Below are 20138 nucleotides of genomic sequence, written 5' to 3'. Positions count from 1 at the left end.
GCCCCTGGGAATAGAGCCATGAAATGGTTCGGGGGGGCACAAACCCCCTCCCCATAATGATTAAAAAAAAGTGAATGTGAAATGAGCGGAGTAACCAGTTATTTCACATTCAATGCTCCAGCTAGGGGGCACCTCATAATGCCCTGCAGGGGCTTTTTTGATGCTGGTGGTGCCTCTACAAGGGGCAGGAGAAGGGGCACCACCAAGCATTTTTTTAATGCTGTGGAGGGCTGCAGAGAGTGCAGTAGCCCCCACACCCAGCATTAAAAAAAACATTGTAAGTCTCTTAGTTAATTGAATCCATGACCCAAGGACAGCTGACCATATTTTTAGAGCACTTTGAGCTGGAGCTATATACTCTTCAGCTAGAGTGCACAGATCTCTTGTGACTGGTTCTATGGCTGCATTTTGTAGCTTGAAAAATGTTACAAAAAAGCAAAAGACTCAATTACTTTATTTATTTGTATTTCTTTTTTTAAAGAAGGCTTTAGTGAAACTATTTTATGAGGAACAAATTTATTAAAAACATTGCTGTGTCGGAATTTATAAATTATATATTTGATTATGGTTATCAGTGACTTTTGACAAAGACAAGAGGTCTCCTTTATATATGTCAATGTCCAGACCCCTGGATAAAGCCAATAGTATGCTTTTTATATTTTGGTGTTCTGACCCTTTTGCAAAGCCTGCCTTTCTTAAAAAGACAAAATTTATATATAGTTACATTAGGCATTTGTGCCTGCTTGGAGGTTTGGGGGTGTCATGCCCTGCACCGAAGCCCAAGACACTCATTCCGAAGGGTGTGGGCTGTGCATGGCAGGAGGTTGGGCACCCAACACTACACCGCTAACAATAATGGACATCTTACTTTACATTAAATGGGCCATAGAAATTCATTGAAAAAAAAACAAAATGTTAAAGTAATACACACATTAAGGAATTGTAATAATATATTACTTTATACAGACCCTCCAGGATTTTGCGATTTAAAAAAAAAAAGAAACAAAAGCTGTTAAATCTGCAGTTTTGTAAAAAAAAAAAAAAGTATGTGCTTTTTACAAAAGTGCCTGCGAAATCTGGAGAACGCAGACACCTTGTGGCCAGGAACGAAACACAATGTTAGAAATAGCGTCTTAAAAATAGCCCTGTGTGAGCTTCAATTTGCAAGCCGCTGTAAAAGTTCACAAGGCAGAGTGGAAAGATGTACATACAGTTCAAGCCTCATGAAATCCCTGTTATGTAGCCATGAAGCTGGCACAGACCAAGGACACAGCTCTTTGTTAACGGATCCGTATGGAAGGGGGATAACATGGCAGATACCAGTACTTAAATAACCATTATTGCTTTCATCCAAATGCCACCAAATTCATGCAGCAAAATTTTCATATTTGTGCCGCAAAATTTGCTATTCAATGCCGCAATATCCTGGGGGTTCTGTTTATATAAAACAAACCTTAGAAATTCACTGGAAAAAACAAAGGTTAAAGGCAGATTTAAGGGGCATTAGAGTTAGGTGAAAATGTCAGTTAAAACATTCCGTTCTAAATTAACAAAACCACTGACATTCACAATTATTGTTTAAGTAACTATAATGTGAGCCCTGAAGTAACTATAACTCACACCCTGACCAAGCACTACATATCCCCCTACATATTACATCACTGATGACGTATACAATGAAAGTATTCATAACATCACTGATGACATCTGAAATTACATAATATACACTGACAGGTACACACATTTTAGTTACTTCAGGGCTCGAAAGGAGGAATAGCTTAAGAAATTGTTTTCATGGTAAAATCAGGTACACTGTTTTTTTGCTGTACATTTTTCATTAAGTTGATATTTAATTTTCTTACATGGAAAAAATTTGGCAAAACTCGTGTTCAGGAAGACCAAAGCAGGCCACAAAATAATCACCATCAGTGTGCTGAACTTGAGTTTGGGTTTAATTTTTTCTATGTGTCTTTTTAAATCATTTAACGCAAACAATACAAAGAAGGGGATGTTCAAAATTGTCCTTCTACATGTGTAAACGCTGAGCACGCTTTTAGGGTTCACTAATTTTTATAGGTGCTCTAGGCGTAAGGCTTATTTTCTTCATTTGTTAATAATCACACTGGTGAATATACAAATTAAACGTTTAGTTTATCAAGCTACATCAGCTTTTCAGTCCTTGAAATAATCTTTCACTACGCCACGGTCACTCATTAACGTTCTTGATAGAAAGCTATGCATTAGCTTAGATTGAGCTAACTTGTAAGGATAATCTGTTCACCAATCCTACCTGAAGCACCAGTTTACAAAGATCAACTGATTGACTACCACTCTGAGCGGTGACAAAGTAGAAATGTCTGAGAATTGCAAACGTTTCATAGAAGTACATCGGCTTCTCTTCAAATCACATGTAATAGAGAGTGGGCTGGATATTACACAGCAACATACCATAGTTAATAACATTTAAACCCACCAATAGAACATGTATTTTTAAAACTGTATAGAACGATCAAGAGCAGTAAAGTAACATTTATCAGCTGATAAGGTTATCAAGTTGCCTCAATTTTTATTTCCGACCTCGACTCTACTGTCACTGTGTTCAATAAAAGGATATATAAGGCTTTAGACTCTTCCACACCCACCAAATTCATTAGTCAGCATCTTACATGTCCCTTAGCTGTGTAGCTCTTTCCTTTTTACACAAGGCTAAACAGTGCTGCAAACAACTTGAACGCAAATGCTATCTTCACTACTCCTCTTGTAAAAAACGAATATACCAAAAATCGTTGCAGTAATATAAAAACAAGCATTTGTAATGCAACGGGTCTTGCGTTTGCTCATGTTAGAGCTGATCGCGTTGTAAACTCCTAACCTGACTTTTCATCTATCGGCAAAAGTGCTTTTATGTACCTAAACCGAAAAAGTGAAATTAACTGTGTAAAGCGCTCGACTTCTGCCAAGCGAAATCGCGCTAATAAAATTGAGAAAAAGTAGTCCACGATCCGACAGAAAACATCGAGCCTCGCATGTTTTCTGTACTTGGTCGCTGCGCTCGAAGAGGGCTAGCCACCGAAAAGGCATGACGTGTGCATGCCTTCGACTAATGAAAGCAAGCAGATTTTATTAGGCAAGCCGACGAACCAATAAAACACACTGACGTGAAGTCGACAGGGCTCCGAACCTTTTTCTGATAACTAAAGCGTCTCGCTGCGATACGCATGCGCGAGCGCATGCAACGCAGGCTCGCCCCTAAAAATATGTGCATTATGTAAATGAATTAATATGGCAACCACATCCAACAGTTCCCCAAGCCAACAAAGGGCCTGATTATGAGTATGGCGGTCCTAGGATTGCCGTAAGTGGCGGTCTGACCGCCACGTCCTTGTCGTTTCAATTGCCAGATTTGGAGGTCAGACCGCCACAAGACTGCCACCACCACCAGGATCTTGGATCCTTGCGTGTTGTCGGCAGGGAAAGCCATGGTCAAGCACACAGCAGTGCTCATATCGGCACCGTCGTATTGATCACAACTTGCCTTTCTGCCGACCTTTTCATGGCAGGAACCCCAACAAGAAAAGGCAGAGACTGGGCCAAAGGGGGGCTCCTGCACCGCCCAGGGCCTTGTCAAAGGCAGTGCAGAGGCCTCCCTGTCAACACTGTCAGAATGCGCACTATCTGCAGTGGCAACAGTGTGCATTTCGACTGTGCTGACAGCACAGACAGTGCAGAGGCACTAGCTTCAGCTCTCGCTTAGAGCCGAAGCCAAAGCCTCCGCACTGTCTCTGCCATCCAGCCCCACAGATACATCTTAATATGGCAGTGGAGAGGCCACCAGATTGGCGGCGGACAGACCACAAAATCAAAATCAGGGCCAAACAATGTCTAACATGTTTTATTGCCTATTCACCTCCTGGCATCTGCAATCTAACTTTCCATCCTTCCCCGTTTCTACGGAACAATCTTTCCAATTTCTTTCAGGACAAAATTAGCGACATTCCCAAAACCTCCCTAACTTTGTGTGGTCCAACAATTTAGTAAGCTATTTCCTATATCTCTACTGTGCCTTCCTCTTTGGCGTTATTAACATTTTCTAACTTCACTCCAAGAAAGAAGATGCTGTTTTGAAATAAAATGACTAGCATATCTTCTGGCTCGCTGCTCGATCCTTAATTTCTGACATTATTGGCACCATTAATGTTCACTTACATTTACCACTGGATACATCCTTAAATCTTGGAGGCACACCCTACTAGTGCCTCATATTTATAAAAATAAAAAACAAGAGCTGATCCAAACCAAGCATATTATCTAATTACCTTCCAACTTCTCTTCTGCCTGGTTCATCAAAAATGATTGAATCCCTAAACAACTCTCAAATTTCTGCGCACTTTGAGCCTTAGTATACCCTACATGTTATGAACTGTGAAATTCAGTCTTTCCAATCCCAAATTAGTTGTTGTATGCCCACCATATGGATGAACTACAATTTTTGATAAGGAAAGTCCAAAAGATCCGTACAGGCTCAACTCCACAAGCACAGACCATCATTTTTCTTCAGTTATTGGTTGTATGCCAACCATATGAATGGACCACAAATCTGCCAAAACAAAATTCTGTTTTTGGTCTTTATCCAGCTTGGAACTCTAACTCCAAATGGTCTCCAGCTGATTTAGGCACAGGCCCTTTTACAGGTTTCCGTAGCTAGGAACTTGGCAGTCATCTTCGACTCCACATTGACAGTTCTTCCCTATACTTGTTTCTACTTTTTTTCCTAATTAAAATATCTTGAAAAGATTCTTTAGTTTTTTTCTCCTTTTTTAGGTTCAGAAAATAGTAGTCCAGGTCACCACTATAGCTAGATTGGACTAGCAACACCCTGTTACTTGAGCATCAATAATTAAGCAGCATATTCTCCCATCTTTATACTCTTCTCTGGCTCCCCTTTGACAAATGTGGTCTTTTAAAGCACTCTGTATGGGTGTTAAGTATGTTCATAATCTGTTCACACACAACTATCCTGACAAAACACCTGCACTCTGATTTGGCAGACTGTCACATCCCTCATATTATTAAAGTGAGGCAAGAAGGTCTCTCGTTGTGATATATAATGGCCGAGGCCTGAAGCAATTTGCTACCACCTTTGCATTTCACCTCTTCTTTGACTGGGTTGGAGACACAGCCCGATCAATGCCTTGGTATGCTGCACCCTTCATTTTATATTGTCCTTGGTGTTGAAGGGACTTTCAGTCCTCCCTTTCCCTGTGGTGAGGGAGCAATGAGGCTACACACCAATAATATGCCCCCCATGAGGGTGTGGGGGGCAGAAAAAGTATTCCACTGTTTCAAACTGGTGGAAGCACTACGCCCAAAAGAATCTGAATTTCTTCTCTTGCCATTGGGATGGGGCTGCTCCAGACCTTAGGGAGGTAGAAATATTGTTGGGGTTTTAGAAATGAGGTGCGACCCAATGCAATGACGGGCCAGTCCCCATCCCATTTGTTTTAAATAATCCTTGCATCCAGTGGGCTTTCTGCCCCACACGGGGCAGACTGGGAGTAAATCCTCCAATCTGCCTCCTGGGTGGGGGAGAAAGACTATTTGGACTTTAGGAGGGGATAGGAGTATGGCCTGATGTGTTTGGACTCCAACCCCATTTCTTTTTAACATGCCTGCTTTTAGACGGCTTTGTCTGCCACAGGAGGCAGAAAGACTGTAGAACCTCCCTAGGGGTGGGTGTCAACCCAAAGACCTGGGTGTGCCACTCAAACCCTCATACCCCTAGTATTAGCAGGCTTTTCGGTAAATCCACCCCCGCCCAGTCAATTTGCTCACCGCGAGGCAAAAAGACATTTGGGTCCTATATGGGCTGAGGGCACAACCCGATGCGGAGGGCACAACCCGATGCCTAGCTGTGCCTTCCCTCCCTTTTTTGTTATAGATATTACCCCTGAAGTCTAGTTGTTTTTTGCCTCTCCTCCTCCTCCCCCAGAATCCCATGGGGGCATATTTTAAATATGATAGACGATTGCTTTTTGTGGTTTGTTTTTTAAATTGGGGGAAACACTTAATGCCCGCGTGGCCGCTCTGCCATTCCTTTAGAATTCTAGTGGATTTTCTACCTCCACCCACCTCTCTGGAGGAAGACAGAAATACTTTTCTGTTTTGTTTTTTTAATTGGGGGGAAGGGCACTTACTAATGCCTGGATAGCCTATCCCCCACTCCCTGTTGTCTAGGGGCTGGATCCCTGCTTGGGGTTCTCAGTCCTGAGACGATCTCAAAGCAGGGATGCTATATTGAGAGGTACCTCTTACCGAGGCAGACTGGTTTCACTTTCTATCACTATGACATCAGCACACTGCTTACATTGTACATCACAGTGACCGAGGAAACAATTATGTTGGAATGTGGGGGGAAAGCTTTCCCCTTGCGTCCAGTCATTCTTAAAAAAAAATAAAAAAAAAATCCAACTGGTGCAACAAACGCAAGAAGGATTTTCTTCTTAAGTGCACTTAAACCATTCAAGTCAAATGCATTGCAGAGGTAGTGCGACTGACGTGAACGGTTACTCAAGTGGTTAAGAAATAAAGGCATGTTACTTTGAAAGCGAAACACCCCACCAATGCATGTTCATACATTTACAGCAAAATATGGGTAAACTGAATACGAGATAAAAGCACATTTATTCTGGCCCCACGCGTACTTTAAGATGAGTAACGTTTTAAAAGCTCCTAGATTTGCTGCTCTGCATGAAGCTCTTAATCAAAGCCAATAAGAGCTACTGAGTTTCATCCAAATATTCTGCTATATCAGCACCCCTTTGAATCACACATTTGCCCAACGTTTCTAATGCCTCTTTCTAGATAGACAAAGCCCAGGGCTCACTAAAACAGGACCATCACAAACTGGCAGTAACGCCATCTTGGACAAACTCATGCAACTCTCTCTACAGATCCCTTCCTAACCATAAGGGTATTGACAGAATGTGACTTTAGGAAAACATTGCTGCGCATTGTTACTACTGTTAATAAAAAGAAACTATTCCCCTGTTACTTAGCCAAATGTAGTATGATAGCCTAGCAGAATATAGACTGTGAACGTGGTTTACAAAAATCTAGCAAATATCTCTTCATGACACCAAAAATAACCATCCAACATCCAGGAATCTGCCTACTCAAAATACTACTTCAAGTTGCATACCCTAGTTACGGCTCATTCTCTGTAGCTAGATGTCTTTGTCTCATTGCAACTTGTTTTTTTAGATATTAAAACTATCACTTCCTTCCTAGATATATAAAGCAGGAGGAAAATGGCTTTGTACTGGCTATCTCTATATCAAACAGCCTCTCCGCGCTTTTGACCTCTTCTGGGCCCAAGGTAGCTGTCCTATTCTTAGAAAAAAGCAGCAAGTAGGATTCCGCTCTTGCTGCAAGGATGCACTCTAGAAGACTTGCTGTTAGTAGGGGCAGCCATGCACTGCAGTTCTCTTTTCATGAACTACTACAACACTAGTATACACATTTTTTACTTACTATTGTGCTGTCGAAGTAAACAACAAAAGCTTGGACAGTCTCTGCAATCTTCGAAGTTACTGCAAATCTATCAGCTACAACGCACAGGTTTATGTCAGCAGAGTAGTACTTGTTGTCTATCGTCCAGGGATATAATCTCACTTTCTCAGTTTCAGGCTCTGCCGCAAGCAAATCTTTAGTTCCAGTGATTTCTATAGAAAAGAAAAAACAACAGTATATGGTTAGTGAACATGAACATGTAATTTGAGTGTCTTTGTGCAAGTAATTTTTAAGGTAGATTTCAAGTGTGCCACCATATAACGCCATGAAATAAAGTGAGTCATCTTAGAAAGTAACATTGCAGGTTGGATTCCAGCTACACCAGAAGCATTTAAGGATTTTTTCCTCCCTCACTCTCTCTGCCACCAAAGGTTTCCAATGTTGGCTCCTCAATTGCGCTGTCGAGGTTGCAGCTGAAGTAATTAAGGGCCAGATGTAGCAAAGAGTTTTACCCATTCTGTGTCTATGGGAAAATGTGTTCGTACATATGGCCCTTAGTCACCTGGCCAGGATTTGGTGAGGGAAGAGTGTTTGGCAGTTTCCGTGCGTTACACTTACTTTCATTTTGCTAATAGCGGTTTTAAAATCGGCAGCCCCGACTCAGGAATTAAATCTTCTTTATTTTATTTTTATCGTGCATCTGCATATAAGGTAGAGAAGGAAAAAATGTACCACAAAGGATGCAAACGCCATGTGTTTCCATAAAGTATGCTATAGCATCCACCTCCGAGAACAGCCACCTAAGCAGGAAAAGTGAAGGTATTAGAGGGAGGAGAAAATAAGAAAACCACCAAGAAAAAATGGGTCCATGCTGGAAGAAAAAGGAAAACACTTCAATACTAAGTAACAATATCAAATCCTTCAGAGAAATAAGTTTCCCTCCCCAGCCCACCAAGACCTAGTGTCAAACCAGGGATAGGGAGGGACATTTTTTATTACAAGCTGTAGATTCACAATAATAAGAATCTCCACTTACAAGGAAGGAGAATTCCTATCGCACCATGCCGAGGACATCGTGTTTGGTGACAAGGTTTCATGTTTATTTTGTCCCATGAACAAGTGTACTCAACAGTCTACAGCACAAGCCATTTGCCGGTCAGTTTACAGTTCCACAGTATGATTGTGGGTAAGAGGGCTGACTGCTCCCAAGACAAGATAGGCAGATTTACGTGTAAGATGTTCATATTTGAATATATGGTTCAACAAACATTGATAAAGCCAATAGGTCTTGCCTATGCAAGACCTATTGGCTCTGCCAATATGTTTTAGCCTTTTGTACACCAGCATGGCTGCTATTCAGCATGTCTAAAAGTTAGTGGCAAAAAGGAGAGCAGCACAGAGTGGAGTGTCATAAAGTACAGTGTTGTGGATTAGATTGGGGTGTTATTGAGTGAGATAGAGTCGTGGAGTGTTGTTAAGTACAGTTGAATAGCGTAGAGCAAAGTAAAGTGTCATGGAGTGGCGTAGAGAGGACTGGCATAGTGTTGTGAAGTGTAATAGTGCGGGGAGTAGAGTGTTGTAAAGAAGAAGGGTGTTGAGTGTCAGAGTTGGAGTAGTGTAGAGGCATAGTGTTGTGGAGTGGTGTAGAGCAGAGGAGTGATGTAAGGGTTGTTATGTAGAGTTGAATAGAGTGTTGTAGAGTAAAATGTTGTACAGCAGAGTAGACTGTCATGGAGTGGCATAAAGTGCAGTAGTGTTGTAGAGTGTAATGGTGTCGAGTGGAGTGCCGTAGAGTTTTGTGGAGTGGCACACACTGGAGTAGTGGAGTGATGCAGAGTGCCGCAATGCAATATAGAACAAAGTGAAGTAAAGTGGCATGGAGTGTCATAGGAGGAGTTGCATAGAGCATTGTAGAGTGGAGTAGTGTTGTAGAATGGCACAGAGTGGAGTAGAGTTTAAATGAGAAAAGCGTCAGAGTGGAGTGTTGTAGAGTGGAGCAGAGTGGCCCAGAGTGAAGTGGCATAAAGTACAGTGGTGCAGAGTAGATTTGCATAGAGTGTACTGGTTTTGAGTACAGTGGTGTAGAGTGCATTGGCATATAGTCCAGTGGCGTAGAGTGGTGCAGAGTACAGTGGAGTGGCGCAGAGTAGCTTGCAGTGGAGTAGAGTGCAATGCCATACAGTGGAGTGGTACAGGTGGCGCAGGATGGAGCAGAGTGGCATAGAGTGCAGTGTCATGGAGTATTGTTTTGGAGTAGAGTGAAGTGGTGCAAAGTAAAGTGGTGTGGTGCAGGTTAGAGGGCACAGGTGAAGAGCAGACTGGCGTAGAGTCTAGTGGCATAGAGCTGTGTAGAGTGCAGTGGTTCAGAGTAGATTAGCGTGGCATAGAGTGCACTGGCAAGGAGATGAGTGGTGCAGAGTAGAGTGCAGTGGTGCACAGTAGCGTAGAGTGGAGTCTTGCAGAGTAGAGTGTCTTAGAATGCAGTGGTGTAGATTCCTTGGCAAAGAGAGCATTGGCGTAGACTGCAGTAGAATAGAGTAGAGTGTTGCAAAGTAGAGTGCTATAGATAGAGAGCAGTGGCATACAGTATAGTGATGTAGAGAAGAGTAGTATAGAGTACAGTCATGAAGAGCACAATGGTGTAGAGTGATGTAGCGTGCAGCAACGTAGAGTGTTGCAGTCACAGAGTGTTGCAAAGTAGAGTATAGGGGTGAAGAGTGCAGAGGAGTGTGTGTAGAGTGCAGCTGTGTAGCTTGCATTGGTTTTGAGTAAAATGGTGTAGAGTACATTGGGAGATTGCAGTAGTTTAGTGTAGTGTGGTGTAGAGTGGCACAGCATAGAGCCGAGAGGCATAGAGTGCAGTGGTGTAGAGTTGATTGTTTCAGAGTAGAGTGAAGTGACACACAGTGGAGTGCTAAAGGGAAGAGCAGAGTAGCATATGTAGGAGGCTGGACTGGCTTGTAGTGAGTACCAAGGGGTACTTGCACCTTGCACCAGGCCCAGTTATCCCTTATTAGTGTATAGGGTGTCTAGCAGCTTAGGCTGATAGATAATGGTAGCTTAGCAGAGCAGCTTAGGCTGAACTAGGAGACGTGTGAAGCTACTACAGTACCACTTAGTGTCATATGCACAATATCATAAGAAAACACAATACACAGTTATACTAAAAATAAAGGTACTTTATTTTTATGACAATATGCCAAAGTATCTTAGAGTGTACCCTCAGTGAGAGGATAGGAAATATACACAAGATATATATACACAATAGCAAAAATATGCAGTATAGTCTTAGAAAACAGTGCAAACAATGTATAGTTACAATAGGATGCAATGGGGAAACATAGGGATAGGGGCAACACAAACCATATACTCCAAAAGTGGAATGCGAACCACGAATGGACCCCAAACCTATGTGACCTTGTAGAGGGTCGCTGGGACTATTAGAAAATAGTGAGAGTTAGAAAAATAACCCTCCCCAAGACCCTGAAAAGTGAGTGGAAAGTGCACTAAAGTTCCCCTAAGGACAAAATAGTCGTGTTAGAGGAATAATGCAGGAAAGACACAAACCAGCAATGCAACAACTGTGGATTTCCAATCTAGGGTACCTGTGGAACAAGGGGACCAAGTCCAAAAGTCACAAGCAAGTCGGAGATGGGCAGATGCCCAGGAAATGCCAGCTGCGGGTGCAAAGAAGCTTCGACTGGACAGAAGAAGCTGAGGTTTCTGCAGGAACGAAAAGGGCTAGAGACTTCCCCTTTGGTGGACAGATCCCTCTCGCCTTGGAGAGTCGTGCAGAAGTGTTTTCCCGCCGGAAGGACGCCAACAAGCCTTGCTAGGCGCAAATCGTGCGTTTGGCGTTTTTGGACGCTGCTGGGGCCCAGGAGGGACCAGGAGGTCGCAAATTGGACCTGAAGAGAGAGGGGACGTCGAGCAAGACAAAGAGCCCTCACTGAAGCAGGTAGCACCCGGAGAAGTGCCAGAAACAGGCACTACGAGGATGCGTGAAACGGTGCTCGCCGAAGTTGCACAAAGGAGTCCCACGTCGCCGGAGACCAACTTAGAAAGTCGTGCAATGCAGGTTAGAGTGCCGTGGACCCAGGCTTGGCTGTGCACAAAGGATTTCGCCGGAAGTGCACAGGGGCCGGAGTAGCTGCAAAGTCGCGGTTCCCAGCAATGCAGCCCAGCGAGGTGAGGCAAGGACTTACCTCCACCAAACTTGGACTGAAGAGTCACTGGACTGTGGGGGTCACTTGGACAGAGTCGCTGGATTCGAGGGACCTCGCTCGTCGTGCTGAGAGGAGACCCAAGGGACCGGTGATGCAGCTTTTTGGTGCCTGCGGTTGCAGGGGGAAGATTCCGTCGACCCACGGGAGATTTCTTCGGAGCTTCTGGTGCAGAGAGGAGGCAGGCTACCCCCACAGCATGCACAAGCAGGAAAACAGTCGAGAAGGCGGCAGGATCAGCGTTACAGAGTTGCAGTAGTCGTCTTTGCTACTATGTTGCAGGTTTGCAGGCTTCCAGCGCGGTCAGCAGTCGATTCCTTATCAGAAGGTGAAGAGGGAGATGCAGAGGAACTCGGCTGAGCTCATGCATTCGTTATCTAAAGTTTCCCCAGAGACAGAGACCCTAAATAGCCAGAAAAGAGGGTTTGGCTACCTAGGAGAGAGGATAGGCTACTAACACCTGAAGGAGCCTATCAGCAGGAGTCTCTGACGTCACCTGGTGGCACTGGCCACTCAGAGCAGTCCAGTGTGCCAGCAGCACCTCTGTTTCCAAGATGGCAGAGGTCTGGAGCACACTGGAGGAGCTCTGGACACCTCCCAGGGGAGGTGCAGGTCAGGGGAGTGGTCACTCCCCTTTCCTTTGTCCAGTTTCACGCCAGAGCAGGGGCTAAGGGGTCCCTGAACCGGTGTAGACTGGCTTATGCAGAATTGGGCACCTCTGTGCCCAACAAAGCATTTCCAGAGGCTGGGGGAGGCTACTCCTCCCCTGCCTTCACACCATTTTCCAAAGGGAGAGGGTGTCACACCCTCTCTCAGAGGAAGTTCTTTGTTCTGCCATCCTGGGCCAGGCCTGGCTGGACCCCAGGAGGGCAGATGCCTGTCTGAGGGGTTGGCAGCAGCAGCAGCTGCAGTGAAACCCGAGGAAGGGCAGTTTGGCAGTACCAGGGTCTGTGCTACAGACCACTGGGATCATGGGATTGTGCCAACTATGCCAGGATGGCATAGAGGGGGCAATTCCATGATCATAGACATGTTACATGGCCATATTCGGAGTTACCATTGTGAAGCTACATATAGGTAGTGACCTATATGTAGTGCACGCGTGTAATGGTGTCCCCGCACTCACAAAGTTCAGGGAATTGGCTCTGAACAATGTGGGGGCACCCCTCACACTAAGTAACTTTGCACCTAACCTTTACCAGGTAAAGGTTAGACATATAGGTGACTTATAAGTTACTTAAGTGCAGTGTAAAATGGCTGTGAAATAACGTGGACGTTATTTCACTCAGGCTGCAGTGGCAGGCCTGTGTAAGAATTGTCAGAGCTCCCTATGGGTGGCAAAAGAAATGCTGCAGCCCATAGGGATCTCCTGGAACCCCAATACCCTGGGTACCTCAGTACCATATACTAGGGAATTATAAGGGTGTTCCAGTAAGCCAATGTAAATTGGTAAAAATGGTCACTAGCCTGTCAGTGACAATTTGGAAAGAAATGAGAGAGCATAATCACTGAGGTTCTGGTTAGCAGAGCCTCAGTGAGACAGTTAGTCACTACACAGGTAACACATTCAGGCACACTTATGAGCACTGGGGCCCTGGGTTACCAGGGTCCCAGTGACACATACAACTAAAACAACATATATACAGTGAAAAATGGGGGTAACATGCCAGGCAAGATGGTACTTTCCTACACAACCCCCCCCCCCCCAAACGAAGGACAATAAGACTAGCCATGACCTGATGAGTCTTCATTGTCTAAGTGGAAATATCTGGAGAGTCCATCTGCATTGGAGTGGCTACTCCCAGGTCTATGTTCCACTGTATAGTCCATTCCCTGTAGGGATATGGACCACCTCAACAATTTAGGATTTTCACCTTTCATTTGTTTTAGCCAAAGTAGAGGTTTGTGGTCTGTCTGAACAATGAAGTGAGTGCCAAACAGGTATGGCCTCAACTTCTTCAGAGCCCAGACCACAGCAAAGGCCTCCCTCCCAATGGCAGACCAACGCTTTTCTCTAGGGGTCAACCTCCTACTAATAAAAGCAACAGGTTGATCCTGGCCCTCAGAATTAAGTTGTGATAGGACTGCCCCTACTCCTAATTCAGATGCATCAGTTTGGACATAGAATTTTTTAGAGTAACAAGGGCTTTTCAGGACAGGTGCAGAGCACATGGCCTGCTTCAGCTCCTCAAAAGCTTTCTGACAGTTTGCTGTCCATAATACCTTTTTAGGCATTTTCTTGGATGTGAGGTCATTAAGAGGGGCTGCAATGGAGCCATAGTTCTTAATGAACCTCCTGTAATACCCAGTGAGGCCTAGGAAGGCTCTCACCTGAGTCTGAGTGGTAGGGGGAACCCAATCAATAATAGTTTGGATTTTCCCCTGAAGTGGTGCAATCTGTTCCCCACCAACAAGGTGTCCCAGATAAACCACCTTACCCTGCCCTATCTGGCACTTTGAAGCCTTGATAGTGAGGCCTGCCTTTTGCAGAGCCTCCAAAACTTTCCATAGGTGGACCAGGTGATCATCCCAGCTGGAGCTAAAGACAGCTATATCGTCCAAATATGCTGCACTGAAAGCTTCCAGCCCTTGCAGGACTGTGTTCACCAACCTCTGAAAAGTGGCAGGTGCATTTTTCAAACCAAAAGGCATTACAGTAAACTGGTAATGTCCTCCAATGGTAGAAAATGCAGTCTTAGGTTTAGCATCTTCTGACAATTTGATCTGCCAATACCCTGCAGTCAAATCAAAAGTGCTTAGATACTTGGCAGATGCCAGTGTATCTATGAGCTCATCTGCCCTGGGTATAGGGTGAGCATCAGTTTTGGTTACCAAGTTGAGACCTCTATAGTCTACACAAAACCGCATTTCTTTCTTTCCATCTTTAGAATTGGGTTTTGGTACCAGTACCACAGGAGAAGCCCATGGACTGTCAGAGTGCTCAACCACTCCTAGTTCCAACATTTTCTGAACTTCTTGCTTTATACAGTCCCTGACATGGTCAGGCTGCCTATAGATCTTACTTTTGACAGGTAAACTGTCTCCAGTATCTATAGTGTGCTCACACCAAGAAGTGGTGCCTGGCACAGTAGAGAAGAGTTCTGAAAATTGTCCTAGGAGATTTATGCAATTGTCTTTCTGCTCAGCAGTAAGACAATCAGCCAAAACTACACCTTCCACACGAGCATCTTGATCTGTGGAAGAGAAGAGATCAGGTAGAGGATCACTGTCTTCTTCCTGTCCCCCATCTGTTGCCATGCGCAGGGTGAGATCAGCCCTGTCATAGTAGGGTTTCAGGCGGTTGACATGGAGCACCCTAAGGGGACTCCTGGCAGTGCCTAAGTCAACTAAATAGGTGACTTCTCCCTTCTTTTCAACAATTGTGTGGGGACCACTCCATTTATCTTGGAGTGCTCTTGGGGCCACAGGCTCCAAGACCCACACTTTCTGCCCTGGTTGGTACTGAACCAAAACAGCCTTCTGATCATGCCATTGCTTCTGGAGCTCTTGGCTGGCCTGAAGGTTTTTACTGGCCTTTTTCATGTACTCAGCCATCCTTGATCTGAGGCCAAGTACATAATCCACAATATCCTGCTTAGGAGCTTTTAAAGGTTGTTCCCAACCCTCCTTTACAAGTGTGAGTGGACCCCTAACAGGGTGTCCAAAAAGAAGTTCAAAGGGGCTGAAGCCCACTCCTTTCTGGGGTACCTCCCTGTAGGCAAAAAGGAGGCATGGTAGAAGGATATCCCATCTCCTGCGGAGTTTTTCAGGGAGACCCATAATCATGCCTTTGAGAGTTTTATTAAATCTCTCCACCAGTCCATTTGTTTGTGGATGATAGGGTGTTGTGAACTTGTACGTTACACCACACTCCTTCCACATGGCCTTTAAGTATGCAGACATAAAATTGCTTCCTCTGTCTGATACTACTTCCTTTGGGAAGCCCACCCTGGAAAATATTCCCAGGAGGGCCTTTGCCACTGCAGGTGCTGTAGTGGTCCTTAAAGGAATAGCTTCAGGATATCTTGTGGCATGGTCCACTACCACTAAGATAAACCTATTGCCTGAAGCAGTAGGAGGGACAAGGGGGCCAACTATGTCAACCCCTACCCTTTCAAAGGGAACCCCAACCACAGGCAGTGGGATAAGGGGTGCCTTTGGGGTGCCACCTGTCTTGCCACTGGCTTGACAGGTTTCACAGGACTTACAAAATTCCTTTGTGTCCTCAGACATCCTAGGCCAATGAAACAGGGGAACAAGCCTGTCCCAAGTTTTCATTTGTCCTAGATGCCCAGCTAAGGGAATGTCATGTGCCAGTGTTAGGAGGAACTTTGTGTACTCCTGAGGAATCACTAATCTCCTGGCAGCTCCAGGTTTAGGATCCCTGTGCTCAGTGTACAAGAGGTTGTCCTCCCAGTAAACTCTGTGAGAGTCACTGACATCCCCATTAGCCTGTTTGACAGCTTGCTGTCTGAGACCCTCTAATGTGGGACAGGTTTGCTGCGCCACACTCAGCTCCTCTCTGGCAGGCCCCCCTTCACCCAAAAGCTCAGCAGTGTCTGCTTCCAGCTCCTCTGGTGTAGGTTCTGCACAGGGAGGGAATTCTTCTTCCTCAGAAGTTGAATCCACTGTAGAGGGAGGGATAGTAGGAAGTGGTTTGCTTCTACTAGCCCTAGCTTTAGGGAGCACTTGGTCCATTGTTCCAGGATCCAAGCTTCCCTGTCCTTTTTGCTTTTTGGCCTGAGCCCTTGTCAAAGCAAAAATATGCCCTGGGATGCCCAGCATTGCTGCATGGGCCTCCAACTCCACATCTGACCAAGCTGATGTCTCCAAATCATTCCCTAATAGACAGTCTACAGGTAAATCTGAAGCTACCACAACTTTCTTTGGACCAGTTACCCCCCCCCAGTTGAGATTTACAACAGCCATGGGGTGGCTTTGTGTTATGTTGTGAGCATCGGTTACTTGGTACTGGTGTCCAAGTATGTGTTGTTCAGGGTGCACCAGTTTCTCAATCACCATTGTGACACTGGCACCTGTGTCCCTGTAGGCCTGGACCTCAACACCATTTATTAGGGTTAGTTGCTTGTACTTCTACAAGTTATGGGGGCAAGCAACCAAAGTGGCTAAATCAATAGCCCCTTCAGAGACTAAAGTAGCCTCTGTGGTCTCCCTAATCAGACCAACCCCAACTAAGTTACCAAAAGTGAGCCCAGCTACTCCCTTGGATTGGCTATTAGTAGGTTTGCTCCCACCACCACTGCTATTAGTAGGGACACTAGGTGTAGCAGTAGGGGTTGTAGTGGTAGGAGCTGTGGTGCCTTTCTTTGGACAACTGGGATCTGTTGTCCAATGGCCTTTTATTTTACATAAATAGCACCATGGTTTCTTTTCCTTGTTCTGATTAAAGGAGGATTTGGACCCACCACCCCCACCAGAGTGTTTTTGTGGGCCTGATGAAGACTCATTTTTAGATTTGTCCCCACCCTTGTCAGAAGACTTACCATCCTTCTTTTTGTTGCCATCTTTGTCACCCCCTGTATGAACTTTTCTGTTCACTCTTGTTCTGACCCATTTGTCTGCCTTCTTTCCCAATTCTTGGGGAGAGGTCAGATCAGAGTCCACCAAGTACTGGTGCAACAAATCAGACACACAATTATTAAGAATATGCTCTCTCAGGATCAAGTTATACAGGCTGTCATAATCAGTAACTTTACTGCCATGTAACCACCCCTCCAAGGCCTTCACTGCCTGGTCAATGAAATCAACCCAGTCTTGTGAAGACTCCTTTTTGGTCTCTCTGAACTTTATCCTGTACTGTTCAGTGGTTAAGCCATAACCATCCAGGAGTGCATTCTTAAGAACTTGGAAATTATTAGCATCATTTTCTTTCACAGTAAGGAGCCTATCCCTACCTTTTCCACTAAATGATAGCCATAGGATAGCAGCCCACTGCCTTTGAGGGACATCCTGTACAACACAGGCCCTCTCAAGTGCAGCAAACCACTTGTTAATGTCATCCCCCTCCTTATAAGGGGGAACTATCTTGTGCAGATTCCTGGAATCATGCTCTTTTGCAGGATGACTATGGGGAATACTGCTGCTGCCACCATGGGTATCTAAACCCAACTTCTGTCTTTCCTTCTCTAATTCAAAAGACTGTCTATCCAAATCCAGCTGTTGCTTTTTAAGCTTCAGTCTGGTTTGTTCCACCCTCAACTTATTGAGTTCCCTCTCTAACATTCTGTCATCAGGGTTGGTGGGAGGGACATTTCTAGAAACAGAGCTATGATGGGAATGAACAGAAGGAGACCTGTCCCTTACAGAAGCCAACTTAACAGCTTGGTTTACAGAAACATTACTACCAGTATGGTGAGAATAAATGCTTTTGCTATGATGTGAGACAACACTATTTATTTGGTGTGGCTCATCATCATTACCATCTATGCTAGATTGTCTAGTAATGGGCAGGCTAGGAAGTTTCTTTCCTGAATCTTTTCCTGGGGGAGTCCCTGAATCAGATTGGGAACTATTAGGTACTTTTTCAACAGATGGGGCACCTATGGCCTTATCCTGTTCTCTAAGCATGTTAAGTAACAGTTCCAAGGAAGGATTCTTCCCTACACTCAAACCTCTCTCTATACAGAGACTCCTTGCTCTTTTCCAGCTAAGGTTGTCATATGCAAGTTTGGACAGATCAACACTTTGGCCTGTGACAGACATTTTTTAGAGAGAGTTAAAGTGATAGAAAAAGAGAAAAAAGTTTTCAGAACTTTTTGGAAAGACAGAAAAAAACTTTTTAAACTTTTAAGAACTTTTTTGAAAGTTTAGAAGTACTTTTCAGCACTTAGAAAAGAGTGAAAAGAGGAAATGCAAAACTTTTTGGCTATGTGAATATACACTGACCTTGTTTTGTATATTTTTCTCTTATGAAAAGTACAATGACAAGAGTGGTAAGTAGTCTCAAGCACTTATCCCACCACTGCACAACCAATGTAGGAGGCTGGACTGGCTTGTAGTGAGTACCAAGGGGTACTTGCACCTTGCACCAGGCCCAGTTATCCCTTATTAGTGTATAGGGTGTCTAGCAGCTTAGGCTGATAGATAATGGTAGCTTAGCAGAGCAGCTAAGGCTGAACTAGGAGACGTGTGAAGCTACTACAGTACCACTTAGTGTCATATGCACAATATCATAAGAAAACACAATACACAGTTATACTAAAAATAAAGGTACTTTATTTTTATGACAATATGCCAAAGTATCTTAGAGTGTACCCTCAGTGAGAGGATAGGAAATATACACAAGATATATATACACAATAGCAAAAATATGCAGTATAGTCTTAGAAAACAGTGCAAACAATGTATAGTTACAATAGGATGCAATGGGGAAACATAGGGATAGGGGCAACACAAACCATATACTCCAAAAGTGGAATGCGAACCACGAATGGACCCCAAACCTATGTGACCTTGTAGAGGGTCGCTGGGACTATTAGAAAATAGTGAGAGTTAGAAAAATAACCCTCCCCAAGACCCTGAAAAGTGAGTGCAAAGTGCACTAAAGTTCCCCTAAGGACAAAATAGTCGTGTTAGAGGAATAATGCAGGAAAGACACAAACCAGCAATGCAACAACTGTGGATTTCCAATCTAGGGTACCTGTGGAACAAGGGGACCAAGTCCAAAAGTCACAAGCAAGTCGGAGATGGGCAGATGCCCAGGAAATGCCAGCTGCGGGTGCAAAGAAGCTTCGACTGGACAGAAGAAGCTGAGGTTTCTGCAGGAACGAAAAAAGGGCTAGAGACTTCCCCTTTGGTGGACGGATCCCTCTTGCCTTGGAGAGTCGTGCAGAAGTGTTTTCCCGCCGGAAGGACGCCAACAAGCCTTGCTAGGCGCAAATCGTGCGTTTGGCGTTTTTGGACGCTGCTGGGGCCCAGGAGGGACCAGGAGGTCGCAAATTGGACCTGAAGAGAGAGGGGACGTCGAGCAAGACAAAGAGCCCTCACTGAAGCAGGTAGCACCCGGAGAAGTGCCAGAAACAGGCACTACGAGGATGCGTGAAACGGTGCTCGCCGAAGTTGCACAAAGGAGTCCCACGTCGCCGGAGACCAACTTAGAAAGTCGTGCAATGCAGGTTAGAGTGCCGTGGACCCAGGCTTGGCTGTGCACAAAGGATTTCCGCCGGAAGTGCACAGGGGCCGGAGTAGCTGCAAAGTCGCGGTTCCCAGCAATGCAGCCCAGCGAGGTGAGGCAAGGACTTACCTCCACCAAACTTGGACTGAAGAGTCACTGGACTGTGGGGGTCACTTGGACAGAGTCGCTGGATTCAAGGGACCTCGCTCGTCGTGCTGAGAGGAGACCCAAGGGACCGGTGATGCAGCTTTTTGGTGCCTGCGGTTGCAGGG

At 44.9% G+C, this 20138-nt stretch overlaps 1 protein-coding gene across 1 annotated transcript in view; it reads right to left on the bottom strand.

Moving 5' to 3' along the window:
* The window catches only part of AAGAB (alpha and gamma adaptin binding protein), a 171177-nt gene that overhangs the window by 144162 nt on the left and 6877 nt on the right, over nt 1-20138 (bottom strand). The window contains exon 2 of the mRNA XM_069222868.1: nt 7531-7721. Coding sequence (XP_069078969.1) covers nt 7531-7721 — 191 coding nt within the window. The remainder of the gene's footprint in view (nt 1-7530; nt 7722-20138) is intronic.

This window comes from Pleurodeles waltl, chromosome 3_1 (assembly GCF_031143425.1).
Source record: "Pleurodeles waltl isolate 20211129_DDA chromosome 3_1, aPleWal1.hap1.20221129, whole genome shotgun sequence".
Taxonomy (NCBI): Eukaryota; Metazoa; Chordata; class Amphibia; order Caudata; family Salamandridae; genus Pleurodeles; species Pleurodeles waltl.
This window is presented reverse-complemented; position numbering and strand designations above follow the sequence as displayed.